Source organism: Thermobia domestica, chromosome 5 (assembly GCF_964235325.1).
Source record: "Thermobia domestica chromosome 5, izTheDome1.hap1.1, whole genome shotgun sequence".
Lineage (NCBI taxonomy): Eukaryota > Metazoa > Arthropoda > Insecta > Zygentoma > Lepismatidae > Thermobia > Thermobia domestica.
Genome location: NC_137458.1, coordinates 95,218,566 through 95,236,026, shown reverse-complemented (window position 1 = coordinate 95,236,026; position 17,461 = coordinate 95,218,566). Strand labels below are relative to the sequence as shown.

The 17,461-nt window shown below is 36.4% G+C and overlaps 1 protein-coding gene across 1 annotated transcript in view; it reads right to left on the bottom strand.

The window, feature by feature from the left end:
* LOC145685175 (uncharacterized) overlaps positions 1–17,461 on the bottom strand; it is a 48,789-nt gene that overhangs the window by 19,484 nt on the left and 11,844 nt on the right. The window contains exons 6-9 of the mRNA XM_081757528.1: positions 15,576–15,701; positions 15,113–15,301; positions 4,064–4,186; positions 1,542–1,629 (exon numbers count right to left, since the gene is read on the bottom strand). Coding sequence (XP_081613654.1) covers positions 1,542–1,629; positions 4,064–4,186; positions 15,113–15,301; positions 15,576–15,701 — 526 coding nt within the window. The remainder of the gene's footprint in view (positions 1–1,541; positions 1,630–4,063; positions 4,187–15,112; positions 15,302–15,575; positions 15,702–17,461) is intronic.

Below are 17,461 nucleotides of genomic sequence, written 5' to 3'. Positions count from 1 at the left end.
TTTCACAAGTTGATACACAACTCCAAACTATTCTAATCTTCTTAAAGAGGTGAGCACCAACTTGGGAAGAAAACTTTCCTACTCACCATGATATAACTACATATTTAGATTCTTTCTATTTTTCTTGTTTCCGAAGTTCTGTATTACAGAGGTTGGTTCATTTATATTAAGTCGAATTTGAATGTGACACTTTCCTAGGAAATCCATGTTTCCACCACCGGTTGTGTTCGATCTGTAGGGCCACCGGTTGTGTTGACTATTGCCCGACATCGGGATTTCCATTGCAGGAGATTGCGCTGCAGTTGGACCATCCCACTCCTCTTACATATTTTCTATAGGATGGAGACGGCGCAGACATGACGAAGGTACAGGTACCGCTTGAGGAGTCTGACTGCACGATAATCCATTAGGCTGGCATCTGGACTCTTAACAAGGATGTCAGAGAAGGCAATTCTCAAGATTCCAATTTTCTGTTCCTTGCTACGATAGAATTCCAACAATGTTTTCTAGGGTTCACCTCTTGTTCGTACAATACTGTCATTTCATGCTGGTGCATTTCAGCCAGGATATGAGTTTGGTAGTACGTAGCGTTGATTTTGACGTTTCACTCCACCTTTTAGAGACACAGTTTGCCCCTGTAGGAAAAACCGGCCACAATCATGAACCCTTTCGGAAAACTCTCTGGAAAATCGTGCTTCAGCCCCTAGCGTCAACAGGTATGCATGTAATGGTACGAACTTTACTACAATCTGTGAGGTAGATCTACCGCTCAAAAAGGGAAACAACAAATTTCCACCGATCACCCGCGAGATTAACTTCATACAGCCTCCTGTAATTCCTTTTATGCTCAGCCACATTGCACTGTTTCACGGCGTGCATACTGCTCTGCGAACGACCGTGAGGTAGTGGTGATTCTCGTCTGCTGACATGTGGATTTGCTGGTAATCGCACGCTGTATGCGGGGATTTTTTGAGGTCGCTGTACGCCGAACCACACACAATAGCAGCGGGGTCCTGTTCACGAGAGGCTGTTTCTAGCTGCTCACGTTAATGTGGAGGGATCAGGATTCTATACTGCGTATTTCCGTATAGTACGATTCACAGTGGCACGGTGATTGTACACTTGACAATTTCTACAATGCACGATACAGTGAATTCAGCGTTGGGAAGAACCACAATTAACCTTTCCTAGAAACTGTTCAGTTTCGGCGGCATCAGATTTATGCTTGACCGCACTGACCTATTATGTGATCAACGAGATATTGTTACTTGCCTTGTGGCAATATCACATCGGTAAATTGCGTATTCGGTTCGCGATGGCTTGATTTCAGCTCAACATAAATGAATCAACCTCTGTAATAGTGCCAATGAATTTTTACTTGAATAGCAATGCAAAAGGGACTATGGTAACGATCAGGTAATAGAAATATGAATTACTTGCCAGTCCTGTACTTACCATTACAAAAATTTAAAGAATAAAAATTTACACTAAACAAGATAATAATAGGTAATACACACACTCTAAAAGAAAAATCTGCTAACCTGTGATAGTATAGGCAATGCCATTGCCATTGCCTTGAAATCTACATCCGTGTCTTTGTCCAAGTATATGTGTTCACAAAGAGATTCTCTGAAATAAACAATTTCTATTAATTTACTATTATGCGTTAACATATGATGCCATTCAACTATTTTTTAACCATACACTATATCCTTAACACAGTAAAATAGCACTACAAAACTCCAATTTAAACAGATAATACTAGAAAAGTTTAATATCAGTTTCAACATATCAATATAATTGGTGTTTCCACATTGATATTAGTAACTATCTGATATTAAAAGAGTTGAATGGATCTAAAAATCCGTATTTCTAACTTGTCTTCAATTTGCAGGCTTTAAGAGTTACGTGGGAGAGAAATTATTTATTTGGGTTCTTTTTCTGAAACCTCACATTGACGGTAAGCAGTCTGAAGGTACGTTAATGTCACTGTAACGGTCATATTCAATTATACTTGAGAAAAGTTAAGTGACTAGGTGAGAGAAAGGAGATAGTATTAATCGGTGAAAGGAATAGACTAAAACTGTTAGAATATTCGAGGAGGTAAAGGAAGAAAAAATATATAAATTTGTGATTGAAAGTCTGGTGTCTATTATAGCGTTGAATCTATTTCATTATCGACATTCAAAAGGATACTTACTCAGATTGATATGTTTGTTCTCAAAAAGGTAATAATAAATAAAGAGATGAAACGTTTAATACGTATTCTACTTAACTATGACAGTTAAAGGTATAGAGATCATTCTGTGGAATAATAGAATTTAAGTAACAAGAAAGCACAGGGAAATTATTTACCTTTCCAGTCATAAAGTGAATGGCTCGGATCTAAGTCTTCTGCACTCTAGTAAAATTTAAAATTCTGAAACATTTGAGAATATCTTTTCTCCACAAATTCACCAATTCTTGGACTTATAACTGAAGAGAAATTAGATTATATGTTAACCTTACGGTATTTTTTGTAATTGTCAATACGGCCGTTACATAAGGTTACGTAACATTAAATAACACTTCAAGTTGCAAATTTGAAAAAAATAAATATCTCGATGCATAATTAATAATAATTCTCATGTTACTTGTGACATTTACTACTAAATTTGTACACATAACTCTTTAGAATACTATTCAAGCTAATTCTACAAATAACCTAGCTGTAATATCCTGTTCTATTACGAGTGCCTGGGGTCTATGTAGAGATGCAATGGTTGCCATGTATGTGAATATATTGATGACCATTTACTGACCCATTCCACCTCTATCGAGAACACATCTCACACATATACGGAGCCACCACCAAACAGCATGATGGTTTGGTAACTAAGATCTATTCTATGGCCTGATGGGTTTTGAGCCAGAAGATGTCAACTTTGTTAATTTAAAACAGATGTAACTGTTACCTTTAGAGCATATCACTTTTTTACAACCTTGTATGATTGTTACATTCAGACATCACGAAACCAGATGAAAGATCTCTGCTGTAACAGAGGCACCGGATGGTTCTGCTTCTGTGGACGCTAATTAATGACTCCCGTCCGAGTGAACACATAGCTAGTTCCGTGAAGTTAGTCCCGTCCTAGTGAACACATAGCTAGATTCGTCAAGATCTCTGATGACACTTGAGTCAGTGTTTTGTCAATTGCTTTGGACAATTCTCACAAGCTTTTCTGATTGTAATTACCAATTAGCTGTGCCTAATCTCTGCGCTATCCATGCTGGACGGTAATGACTTCTATTCTGTAATTATGATATCGTGATCGGGTAAAGTTAATTGTATCTAATTAATATATTGTATTGCTTTGTCATATACAACCGTGTGCCCCACACAATCTCCGTAGTTCTCGTTTGCTAGGTGTTGGCTAGCTATGTCCAGTTTCAGTTTATATATTTCGATTGACATACACGATTGACATACACTTGTATATTCCCAAGTCATCGATATATATACTTTCACCCCTTGACAATTCAATTATCAGTGCATTTGAATATCATATAAATAATAAACTATCTATGAAAATTTTCAATGCCATCAAACCCTCAATGAGTAATCTTTGTACGCAATTTTATAACTATCTGAAAATGTGAAATGTCCAGACAGAACTTATCATTTGAGGAAAGTAATATTTATTATTTTAAAGGATAATAATAATTTATTTTTATTGTAAATAGAAAGAAATTACGAAATTCCCTTTCACATATACAATTAATAGACAAAGTATAACTTGGTCTCCTAGATCTAAACCGGTCTTTAATGAAACTTTTGTTAATCCGTCAAGTAGACGAAAAATGACATTATTTATTATTCAACTGTTATGATTTCTAATGAAGTTTCAAATATTTTTGTAATATTTATAATGTAAAGGAATGGTAAACATCAAATTGTAATTGTATCTTGTATATTTTACTTCCATTGTCATCAAACGACTAATATTTTAGTAGCATGAGCTATATAACAATATTAATATGCAGAATAGATATTATATTTTATGTGTTGTGCTGTTCATCTTACCTGATTTGAAACGAATTTGTAGTTAAACAATAAAAATGGCCATCTGTTAAAGTTTTAAATGTAGAGCAGCAATCAATTTCAATCCCATTTACCGAACAGTTTTTCAATAATGTCTCGCAAGGCCTGTAGAATAAGAACATACATATATTTGACATGTTTACATTAGAATGATCATTACTTTACATGTAAATTTTCGTATGCTATTTGCTGAATAAAAGATTTAATGAGTTTAATATGACACCAGTGTCTTATTTTTAAAAACTACTACTCTTGTAGTACTAGTGTAAATATTTTCAAAATTAAATATTTTACCATTGAATATATCATTAAATCATGACCAATTAAAGATATCAGAATTCGTATTTAAAAAGGAGTTCTACTGTTATTCTAGTATTTCTATTTCACGAAATTTTAAGAGTTGTAAAATCATAGTCTAGGCATGTACAAAACTAGTAGTTTTGAGAAATAAGACACTGTTCGGTTCATGACGAGCAGTGGCGGCAATTGAACGTTAAAAGTGGGGGAGGCAAGACATGATTATTTGTATTTTAATCTTAGTCTCCTTGGTTGTTTCTAACACTTTGTTTGACGAAAGGTTGTATAACCAATAGAATAGTATGTTTTTCATTTAAAATGCCGTATATCGTATTTCATATTCTATTAAGTAAATTCACAAGAGCAACGTAAGTGGGTACTAGTCCTTTGTACTTTTAAACAACGAAGGTGTAAGAAAGATTCCATTCCTTGCTCATGAACATCTTAAAATTCTATCTGGAAAATTGTGTGATCAGATTATTTAATAGGTCTAACAATTTGCAAAACAAATAAATAGAAAATATAATATTAATCAGTAATGAATAATGAGACTTGTTTTGCAAAAGTTATATTGAAACTGGGGATTAATGAACAACTTATGTTTTTAATTCCATACATGCTATTAAATGTATGTTATTACTCTTAGAAAATGAAAGACAGTAAATACTACAAGCATATGCTACGACATTTAAAGAAATATTTGCTTTTGCAGCTTCCCGAAACATTCGTTCCCAATAGGTGCAGTTTTCACTTTTTTGGAACATATCAAAACACAACAATACTTAGAATCACTCTACACTCCAGTTATACAAGTAATCCTAAAACCTAGAATTATGTTGAGTTCACTAAATTTAATTGTATTATATATACACTCGCACACCCCTAAGCACAATACTTCAATCGTATATTACACTGCAAAACAATGGAAAAGGTAGAAGTTGTTTCTTATTTCTCTTTTTTTAATCAATAATTTTTATTACTAGAAAGAAGAAAATACATTTTAGGAACTGTCAGTTTTGGAGCAATTCAAGAATAACTTGTGAAATACTTTTTTTCGAAATGTTCTCTCAATTAGTTTCAAAGCGGCTGACTTACATATCAACCCCTTGTAAGAAATGAAAGTATGCTGGAATTGTTGTGCTCCAATAGGTTAATTTTTGGGTTATTTTCTGCAGCAATTAAAACGCGAGGCTTTCTTAACTCCTCGAGAAGACAACCAATACGTACTCACGTAACGGCAAATATTATATGGTACCATTTTTTCTATGAAACAGTAATACATACAAAAACTTTACATTTCCAAATGAAACTATATACATTAAGTTTCAAAAAAGTGGGGACAACTGCCCCTTTGCCCCCTTCCTAATCGCAGCTCATGATGACGAGAGTGGCTTGTCTTAAATACAAGCTCAATTGGTTGTTCGGGATTCACTTTCAATTCTAGGATCCGTCTCATATAGCCTCGGTGCTTAACACAGATGTTAAATTCAATCAATCAAAATCAAGTAATTAGAGTAGTGATGAGCAAATTCAAGACCAAAACCAAAACCCGGGTGGTCTTAGTCTTGCAAATCCGATCTTGGTCTTGGTCTTGGTCTTGGTCTTGGTCTTGCACACTCAGTCTTGGTCTTGCACATCCCATCTTGGTCTTGGTCTTGCTAGCAAGAGTCTTTCAAGTTTTGCTTTTAAGAAAGCTTATGCTTTTCATAGGTAAGTTTTACTCTGGATATAAGGGACAATAAATTCTACAATACGCCAATAGTAATGGAAATGCAATGTATGTCTCTAAATGTAATATAGTTTACTTTTGTGTAAGTAAGATGATAGTGTACAACCTAGGCGATGATCTTTATTTTTTTTCAATGGGTGCCCACGCTTCACTATTTATGAGATAAATCACTACGTTTCGTAATCTTTTTATATATATTTTAACACATCCAATACTCCACTGGTTACCAAACTGGGGAGGCTACCCCTGAGACGCATAAAAGAAAATAAAGACAGCACAGATTACTCGTACTATGAATTGCAAAACTATTTTTACTCTAAAGGTATCAGATTTGTTTTATCTTTTCAACACGATTTTCTAATCTTTGCATTGAACAAACTTACAATTAAATATTTAGATTTTATTTTACTGATTCCAATATATACTCTATGGGGCAGAGACATGGATATTACGCTAAAGCAATGAAAAAAGTAGGAGGCTTTTGAAACGTGAGCATGCAGAAAAAGGAGAGAATCAGATGGGTTAAACGAAAAACGAAATGAAATGAAATATTTGAGTTTTACGTCCCACGGTTATGTCCGTTAGGCTAAAGGAGACGGTGAAGATGAGAAATGAATGAATTGGTGGAATGAAGAAAGTGAGAGGAAACGGGAGAACCCCGAGAAAACCCACGAGCACGGTGTTTGTTTACCACAAAGTCCACACGGCGCGAGCTGGAATCGAACCAGGGACCCTAAGCACCGGAGGTGAACGCTCTACTACTGAACCACCGGGCCCCCTAAACGAAAAACGAATGAGAAGGTGTTAGAAATAGTAGCAATAGGGAACAAAAGAAGACTTTTAGATACAATTAAGTGGAAGAAGTGTAGTTGTTGCGAGTGTTAAAAAAAAAGAAAAAGAAAATAACCAGCCATTCAGTTTTATATCGAATAAGTGAAGTGATCGCTGTGCCAGTTCAGATATATCGTATAATAAATTTATCTTTATTCTACGAGCAGCAGCATATTAAAAAAATAATTGTATCATAAAAGAATAATCATAATAAAATTAAAAATCACAGTGAAACAACAAATAGGCTTTACGGGTCACACAATATTAATTTTGCATTTGTTTCGTCAAGGTCAGTTATCAGTTTTATCATTGACTAGCAGCGTTCACCCCGCTTCGCTGCGGTCACCCCGGAACGCAATAAACTTTGTTACTTAGATAATTTTTACTTTTTCGCTTTCAAGTGATATGATAAAAACCATAGAAGATTGCAGTAAATGTTAACATTATATCGCCTGTCATTTATGTTAACCCGTCCCGCTTCGCTGCGGTCACCCCCGAACGCAATAAACTTTGTTACTTAGATAATTTTTACTTTTTCGCTTTCAAGTGATATGATAAAAACCATTATAACGCCTGTCATTTATGTTAACCCGCCGAGTGACACGGTGATGCGGGTTGCATATACATACGTTTATTTTTATACCTATGATGAACTAACAAAGGATTTGTACGTAATGGACACCTGAATGGTCAATTATCTCAAGACACTGGTAATTGAAAATTAAAGTGATATGATAAAAACCATCTAGGGTCCAAATCCTAATAACCCCCCAAAAATAAAAGAAATTGGTTCAGCCGTATTAGCGTGATGAGCGGACAAAGGATTTGTACGTTCTCTTTTATATATATAGATATTAATATACGGTAATTATTTTGAAGTTATTATATTTTGTCAACAGCTTAATTCTTTGCTCAAGCATAGTTTACTGAGCTTGGAAAAGAAAAAAAGAAAGTCAGTATTCAATTAAAAGATTCAGATTCGATTCTTAAGCATTTTCGTTCTCTTTATCCAGTTAAAAAAGGTAAGTGTGATGATTAACTATATCATATGTTATTTGAATATTCTCTTCATTTCATATTCGCTCAGCTCATGCATAAAAAGTTTACGAGCACGGCACATGCCAACCTTTGATAGTTGAATGATCACGGTAAGTAATCAAAAATAAAAAATTATACCATTCTGACGTGCTCGAATACGTTGCGGTAGGCCGGTAGGTGGACTGACTTGACTATAGAACAATGCCTCATGCGGTCAGTTAAGAGTATTATTGCTCTGTGTCACGGTAGCAGAGTGTCAAAGACAGTGTTGTGACTAAATGGATTTTGAGTATCCCAGTCACAACTGGAATTAACAACGTCCTCGAAAACTCTTGTGATGTCAAATACAAATCGGGTGAGCAACACGTAGAACTTAAACATTCAAGGAAAGCTCGTGACGATACCGATGTTACGAAGTTGGTCGTCTTGCTTCGATGCTACAGTCCTTTTCCTGAACACACCGAACCGAACCTATGTAAATTGCTACCGGCATCACAGGTGGTGATACAATCACCTGTGATGAGGCTTTCGAGATTGAGATAATAGCACTACGAAGTAATATTGGAAGGAATTTCAAAGATGTAAAACTAAAGTGACGCGATAAGGTACGTTCCTGGGTAACAGTGACAAGTGGTGAACGGATACACGATGTGACTGTACCTGTAAACACTACACTACTGTTTCATCGAATAGTTGGAGTCGTTAAATGTACCGAAGATTTCGAAGAGTGCTTCTCCTACGAACTGGTACCAAGACCATTGTCTCTGATGATATTTCTTTAAGGAAAATGAAGGAGTCAGTATTGTTCGGAGTTTTGTATTTCATCGATTTAGCAGATCCAGGAAGTGACAATCATTCCGAACAAGGTGCCACTGTCATATATAGTGGATAACTTTTGCATCGAGTTATATGGCCTTAGCAAGGAATGTTTGGTGATATTTTCGATTGTTGCAGCACTTACCTCAATCGACATTATGGGACGCAAACAACTATTATATTTGACGGTTATAGCCAGAAAAACGCCAAAGAAATTAAATAAAAATGACAATCGCGAACCATTGAATCAACAGATGTCATATTACAGCTTCAACACCAGTGGTAACGCCTCGGGAAAAAAAATCCTTGCTAACAATTGCAACAAGAGTCTCTTCATTGCTCAGTTTTCTCGTCATCTTTCCACAGCTGGATTCTCTGCTAGAGCTCATTTTCAGCAACTGAAAATCTGGTTACGGGAAAGGCTGCAGCTGAAAAAAAAAGAAAGAAAAAGTGGGCTTCTGGTGTTCTGCCCAATGTGGATACTGCTGAGGCACTGGCTGCATTAACAGTTCATATAAAGATAAGGATTTATGTAAATGATGACCTACTGTTGTATACTGAAGAATTCGGGCATGTGGATAAACCTCATGATTTCGAAGATGAATGAATCGATACATGAATAGCAGAAAGACAAAAGTTGTAATTGGAATATATCACTGAACAGGTGCGTTTATCTCTTTAGACAAATGAAATAACTATCCATTTTCAAATTTTTGTACTAACATTTTCAAAATCAATAATTAACTAAGTTATGAAATTCCACGTTCCTTTCCATACATTGCTGCTGGTTCACAACTTTCTAGTGTAAAGGTATACATGTTGTAATAGCTGAGGATTCAATACATACATCTGTAAATTCTAATTGGCTAGGTCTTCATTACCTGGGCTGGAATAAAATCTAAAATACTCGTTTCGAAAAAAGGCGTTTCACGGTAGTGGCGACGGCCATTTTTCAAGATTGTGGTCTCAGCTCTACTCAGATTTCCCAGGACTTTTAGCATGTTGATTAGACCACTATTCCAAGCATCTGTACTGATTTTCTCTCTCTCTCTCTCTCTCTCTCTCTCTCTCTCTCTCTGTCAATTTTCTGGTATTTTGCGTGCGGAATAACGAAAACCGTTGTTTTATGGCATCAGAGGTGGACATTTTTTCAAGATGATGGTCAAAGCTCCACTCGAAATTCAATACTGCATTTTTCTTTAGTTTCGCAAGAACACTACTAATATGCTTTGAAATGAAATGAAATATCTAGTTTAACGTTCCACAATTATGCGTAGATGTTAAGGGAGACGGTGATGAGAAATGAATAAAATGGTGGAATGAAGAAAGTAGGAGGAAACAGGAAAACCCCAAGAAAACCAATGCACACAGTGTTTGCCTACCCAAAAACTCACGCAATCTGGGAATGAACCAGGGACTCCATGGGACCACAGGTGAACATTACCACTAAGCTGGTACTTGTGCATGACTCTTGAGCAAGAGTCGTGGGCTTGGTCTTGCATCGGGATTCCTGGTCTTGATCTTGCATGCAAGACTCTTGCACAAACTGCAAGACCAAGACTTTCGCTCATCACTAAATTAAAGTTCGATAAAAACATATTGAACTTACATAAAGTGTAAATAAAATAATGAAGACGGCATTAAGGTAGGATTAGGTGCATAAGATGATATGACACTCTTTGCGGATAAGATGTTAGGAAATTTGAGGAAAGACTGTGAAGAATATGTGATGAAAATAAATGTGAAAGATAAAAGCCATGGTGATTGGAAAGAAGTGGTCAGTATCAAGTATAGAAATGGGAAAGTAGAAGGGGAGAAAATAGAACGGGTGACTAGTTTTCGATATCTGGGTAGTATTATTAATGATGATATGAGTGCGAATGTGAAATAAAATTAAGGATAGGAGTGGCGAAAGAAACCTTAAGAAGGATGAAAATACTATTTTGTGGGACCTTGAATAAATAGTTGAGAAAAGGTTCATTAAATACTTCTTGTTGATTATTGTACTGCATGTGGCAGAAACATGGACATTACGTAAAAATGATGATAACCGACTGGAAGTTTTCGAAATGTGGATGTGGGAAAGAATGGAGAGTATTAGCTGAATCAACCGGAAAACGAATGAGAGGATGTTAGAAATGGTTGGAGAGAAAACAATATTTTTTGATATTATTAAGAAGAGGAAGAGAAACTCGTTGGGATATTGCCTAAAAAGCAATTGTATCATGAGGGACGTGGTAGAGGGTGTGGTTGTAGAAAACAATATAAGGGGTTGAGTTGAGTTGAGTTGATTTTAGTTTAGCGTCCCTTTCAGCAGCGAGGCTATATGAGACGTGGACCTACTGATTAACGTGGAATCGGAACCACATGAAACAATATAAGGGGTGAAGGACACTATAATTAATGGCCGAAATCAAAACAGAAAAATCGTACGTGAAGACGAAGAGGTTAGCAGAAGATCGTGGAGCATGGAAGCTTCTCAGTTGTATCAAGTGATCTGTCAATAATAGAAAAATACCTATGATGATGATAGATTGGAATAAACAATTCCAGTTATGGAGGTAGGGTTTGATGCACGTATGTAAATGATCATTATGTGCATTCTTGCTTTTTTTCTCAACCGACAGAAGCAGTGAGTCACCGACAAACAACCGAAGCGTGAAGAGGTGAAAATGAACAGCGTTGGAATTTCGTTTTTGGCAATATGATTGAGAAACTTGTAATTACAACGCTACTGGATTCTATGTCAAGCTTGGAGAACCCGAAGTGGAAACGATTCTCAAGATCGAGCAGGCGTTCGACAATGATAATAGGAGCATCTCGCGGATGAAGTGTGGACAACAGATTCAAATTTTCTTGATGAGACACAGCATTTCCGTTGTTGGTCATGCTTAACCCCGCCAAGTCCGTGCTGTGTTGTGCCTGTTCACATGCCTTGTGATGGCCTTGTTTTCCTTCAGGGAGAGATAGGGTTTCGGGAGCAGCGTGGGAAGATGCTTCGCTCTTGTCTATCCTTTGCCAAGAACTGACAATGTCTTCTAGTTGCCAGTGCGTATCAGGATAACAACCTACCGGCGGAGGTGAGGCTGCGGCTATCCTCCGAAATGGACGACTAACTGGTGCCATTGGATCTGGGAGAGTACGTGTGACCTCGTTATGTCCTCAGCGAGGTAGGTAGTTTTCAACTAACCTCCGAAATGGCCAACTAAGCCGTGCCCTTGGGTGCGGGAGATAAGGGTGCGTGGTACCTCAACACGTATGAAAGAGCAGGTAATTGATGTGCCCAAGGTGTAGGCGGATCCAATGCCCTACCGGAAGGATGAAGTAGGTACTGCCCTCAAATAGCGTGTAGTGCGTGCTCTTCGGTCCGGGATGGGATACCTAGTATCCTAACGCACACTCGTACCTCAGGAGGTAGTGTTTCTGCATACTGGTTGTCACCGACTGGGTGCAGTATTCAAGACCCTACCAAATGAGCCGCCGCTCCCACATGGCCATTGTCTTTAAAGGTAGACAGTCTACATCAACTATTAGGTCTGGTAATGTACGCTGTACCTCTACCGTAATTAGAGGCTGTTTCGTATTGTTTGAACGACCTTACCAAGGGAAGGTGTAGTGGTCCCTTCTAATGGTGGCCTCCACATGCCATTGGGTTCAGAGTGGTACCTAGACACGTAAAAGATAGGTAGCAACATATTGTTTGGGCAGACCTACCAGAGGAGACACGGCTCCCAAATGACATTGTCTGCCTTGAGTAGACTGCCTACATCAGTCATTGGCTCTGGTAATGTACGGTGTACCTCTACCGTAATTAGAGGAAGTCCCATATTGCTTGGACGATCCTACCGAGAGGGGAGTGTCGGATTTCTGCCTACTAGGGAACTAAACGGGGGTGGGGAAGGGGCCAATCCCAGGAATCTGGGTAACGGTTCTGATCCTGCCGAAGGGAGGAAACTGTAGGATATGAGCTGGCACCAAACTCAAATGGTGACTTAACACGTACTATTGGATCCGGGATGAGATACTGGACGTGTGCGTGGTACCTCTATACAACAAGGGTGTTGCCAGTTGAACGATAGAGATTGACAGGGCCGGGATTGAACAAGCCCCCTCGGGAACATCTAGGGCTCCCAGATTTGGGTTGGACTCTGCCGGGCTGTGGTAATACCGTGGGATTAGATACCATGCGGGACCTAATCCCAGGATCCTGCGTAACGGTGAGCGTATGGGGGAGGTAAGCTTACCTTGAATCGCTCGGGCGCCATACCTGCAAAGTATGGTAGGGCTGACTCGCTAGCAGCCTGACTCCTCCAGGAGGTAACTGATAGTTGGAGCTTAGGCTCTGCCTCGCAGTGAACGTATTCCACTTCCTCAGAGAATGGGGGTTACACGCTAAAGCGTCAAGGTTAGAGGACAAATCTTGACGGTGCACTTCGTGCACAAGGACACAAAGTCCAGGATTCGGGAAGGGTGCTTATGTTAGTGGAACCGGTCCATTAAAAAAGGCCGAGCGGCCACAGCACGTCTTGCTAAAGTGCGATAAATCGTGGAAGTAGATCACTAGCTCTAATGTTTGTCATGCTTACTACACTCTCTGCATGGCTTCATATGATTTCTAACTATTCTCCGAGCCGAAAAAACGAAAGGAACCAGATTTTAATCCAGATTAGACATTCAGAATGAAATGGACCAATGTCTTGCAATTTCCAGCGCTACCTTCAACAGTGAAAGAAACGTCTGGAAAAGTGTGTAGCAGTTCAAGAGCACAACTTTGAAGGATACTTATCAAGTCTTGATAGCACAAATGTCATATGCCTAGTTGTCTAAATTTTTCAGGAGACTGTTTCGAAGTTTCAAAATATTGGCAAAAATCAGGATCGTGAATAAAATAGTTGAACATTGAGGATTAAGTTAAACATGGTGTTGGCTTTTCTATACATGCTAGCATATCAAGCTATCATAACAAGTATCAAGCTATCGAAATAGTTGACAAAGTCAATATTGAGAAAAATTGGACATATGACATTTGTGCTCTCAAGACTCATTATGTAAGATTGTGGTATCTAAATACATATCTTTAAGTTTCTAAAGGTTTACTCCCGGTTAGGAGCCAAAGCAGCTTTTTTTTTTTTTTGTGCTGGACTAAATACAGAAAGATAATTGAAGAAATTATAAATATTTAGAATCTGACTAGCTAGGTTAAGAACACTCTTTACTTATGGTCGTGTATTGTAGAATCATTTAATAACTGACATATGTCTCAGAATATTCTTGTTATATATTTCATGCAATTATTACATATTGTAAAATAGCACACGGACTGGAATATATGATCAATGGTCACAAGGTACTATTAGTACTTGATTCAAAACATATTTAGGTTAAGTGAACTCATTATAATGTAAAAAATAAGAATTAAATATTTACATTTGCTCATAATGTACCATAAAAACGATAAGTTTCTGTCTGATCGCATCACACAATTACTAGTGAACAAATTGGAATTTTACTTTTCATGATTATCAACCTGAAGCCTCACATGGATCTTATGATATTAAATTGATTTAAATTTGTATCCTAAGGGGAGACAAAGGGAAAAATAAGACACATGGAAAATATATAAAGTTTCCCAGGTTTCAGGCTACTTATTGGCACAAGTTTAATTTCATGGAAGTCCATAAATTTTCACATAAACGACCCTACACGAGTTATGTTGAAGGTGACAAATAGACCAACCGCCGTTTTCCCCTTTTTACACTCGAATTTCGTAAAATCTCGTCTTATCCATAAGACAATTTTTAAAGAGAATATTTGATAAAAATTTAAAGTGCTTTCACAAAGAAATTTGAGAGAATTGAAAACCAACTGTTCAAGATATTTGTTTTCGTTAGAGACTGAATTTAGTAGATAAAAGAATATATTAATTAATAGTATAAAAATCAGAAGTTCAAATAAATATTTTACAAATGTTTAAGAAAGCCTTACAATTTCTGAGATTTGAAGACGACATAAAACATTCAAGCTTCCTTTTACCTCTTAAGGATAGTCTTTCGAAGGATAGTCGTATTAAAATCCTAGGATTCAAGGTAAACATTTGTATAAATTTACAAGTTTACACCCTATGGTTTCAGAGATCTGGTGATGAGTGAGTCAGTGCATTCATTCCTTTACGCATATGCTAACATGATTTTTCTCTATTATATATCATATTATTATATACTTACGTTATAAGTAAGTTGTGTAATTGGGAAAAATCTTGTTCATGTTTACTGTGAATGTACTGTATATTGCTTTTATAGTAAAATTGATATATAACTTACCAAAAATCACTTTTGTCTTTTTGTTCCCATGTGCTGCAATATGAGAAGGCTATAGTATTAGGCCTTTTAGATAACACAAGTGTATCTATTTCATAAGCTACCGAACTTAAGTAATATGTATTCCACAATTCAATAGATACAAAGATAGTGATTGCGACCATCAATAACCAGAGAATAAACCAAGCGATCCTGGAAAATGAAGATATGCTTTCAGTATAATGTCCATACTATTTAGTATTACACACAATAATGTAAATTTTACGTTAGGTTATTTAACTAGATGGCTTTATGGAAAATAAATAAATAAAAAATGGTTACTTGAAATATTTAGCCATTTTAAATTACATTTCACATATATATGTACATTTCACATGGATATGCGCGTTAAGGTGTTTGCGCAGTATACGAATAAAAATTACTTTCCTTGAATGTTCCTTATAAGGATAAACATTTACTTGTTTACCTGATTGTCCAATGCAAAGATGAGTACTGAATAGGTTTGAGACCATGAACTGAACTCTCAGAAGCAAACTGACCAATTAGTCTTGAGACCTTGGAAATAATCCTTTGAAAGATCGCAGGGAGATAACTGTGAAGGAATAAAACAGTATTAAAATAATAAGTATTTCTATTTTCTGGTGTGGTATATTGAGCATTGTATTTTAAGTCTAACAAGTTAAAAATCTATTCTGGAACAATGAAAGATTACTCGTTAGTGTTTAGTTGGAGGATAAATGTCCTTTCTCATTTGTATAAGATGTAACCTCAATCACATGGACTGTTGCCCAAAGTGCCTGTATTAGCGTTTGCCTTGCATCAAATAAAAGTGTTTTACGTATTAAAAGGTTAACTTACATGCGTAGTTACAGTAATTACTACGGACATGAGCCCGTGATTTCGTTTTAAGTGAACTGTTTAATTGTAATAAAAAAATTCGACACTGGTGCCAGTAAGGGCGCCCATCAGGAGGAGCAAGGTGGGGCGCTTGCCCCCTAGAGGAAATTGTACTTCAGAATATCGAAAATCCAATAGAATTTTACATTAGTTACAGCAAAATTTGAAACTATTTTTGTAACGTCGCTTATACTTGCCCCCCTTGGAAACCACAACATGGGCGCCCTTGGGTGCCATATACATTTTACTTAAAATACATATAAAATCATATCAAAAATCAAATTCTCTAAAATAAAAGTAATTTTAAAGATAAAAACTAAATTAAAAGTGAGTATAAAACTCTGATACTTATCCGGGAGCCATGTTGTACTATTCAAAATCATATGTTGCTCATTTATAGCCGAAACTACACTCCTTTCTTTCTTTCAAAACCAATTGAAGTTTTGTTTTCATAACACCATTATGCACTAGTAACCTATGTTCTTATGATGTCGACGACTATATGGAGCCAAAAGGGCGTTTGCCTCAAGGACTTCTCCACGGAGACATTGTCCCCAATGCACAACTAATGTCTTAACTAAGTTCGCAACATTATCTCAGCAAACAATAGTTTTTACCCTACATGCATGTACGTTCCAGTTTGCCCGCTTATAGGCGGGCAAAGCGAACTTTCGCGTATCAACATTAAATCTCGTCTGTCATCGACAGGCTTAATTGTTTTATTTCCGTTTTGTTGTATAATATGGCAAAAGGTCAAAGCTTTCCATACGTGTATAAAACATTCTGTTATTGTGTTTTGTTCCGACAATATTACGTCATGTATAACTTGTGTGCCACTTTGCCCGCCCTCTACTTATATATATATATATATATATATATATATATATATATATATATATATATATATATATATATATATATATATATTGTATATGTGTATATGTATATATATGCGTATATGTATATATATATTGGACAATACAGCACCTATGGTTTACTGGTCTATCATATAACTTAAGTATATACATACACAACTAAACTGGAAATAAGGTTATTGTTGGTGCACCCACTAAAATTTAGAAAATTCGGTTCTGGTATTCCTTCCGTATAATAGTTATTAACAATTATGTTGTAACATTATACATTAACAGTTTATACAAGATTCATAGTGCTAATTGTTTCAAAGATTCCATCTCTCTTACACTTTAAAATTATCCTATTCGAAGTGTACTATCGTATATAATTATTCATTACTCTCTGGTGCAAGAGATCTCGATAAGGTAAATACTGTAATCTTCCTGTTCAAACATTGTTTCTAATAATACATATACAATAGTTTTTACCATTATTGTTAAATTCCTATAGTAATCAATGTTGTAAGTAATAATTGAAGTAAAATGAATTTTCTGGAAAAGTCTTCATAAATTATTCTTTAAACAACTTTATGGCTTATGG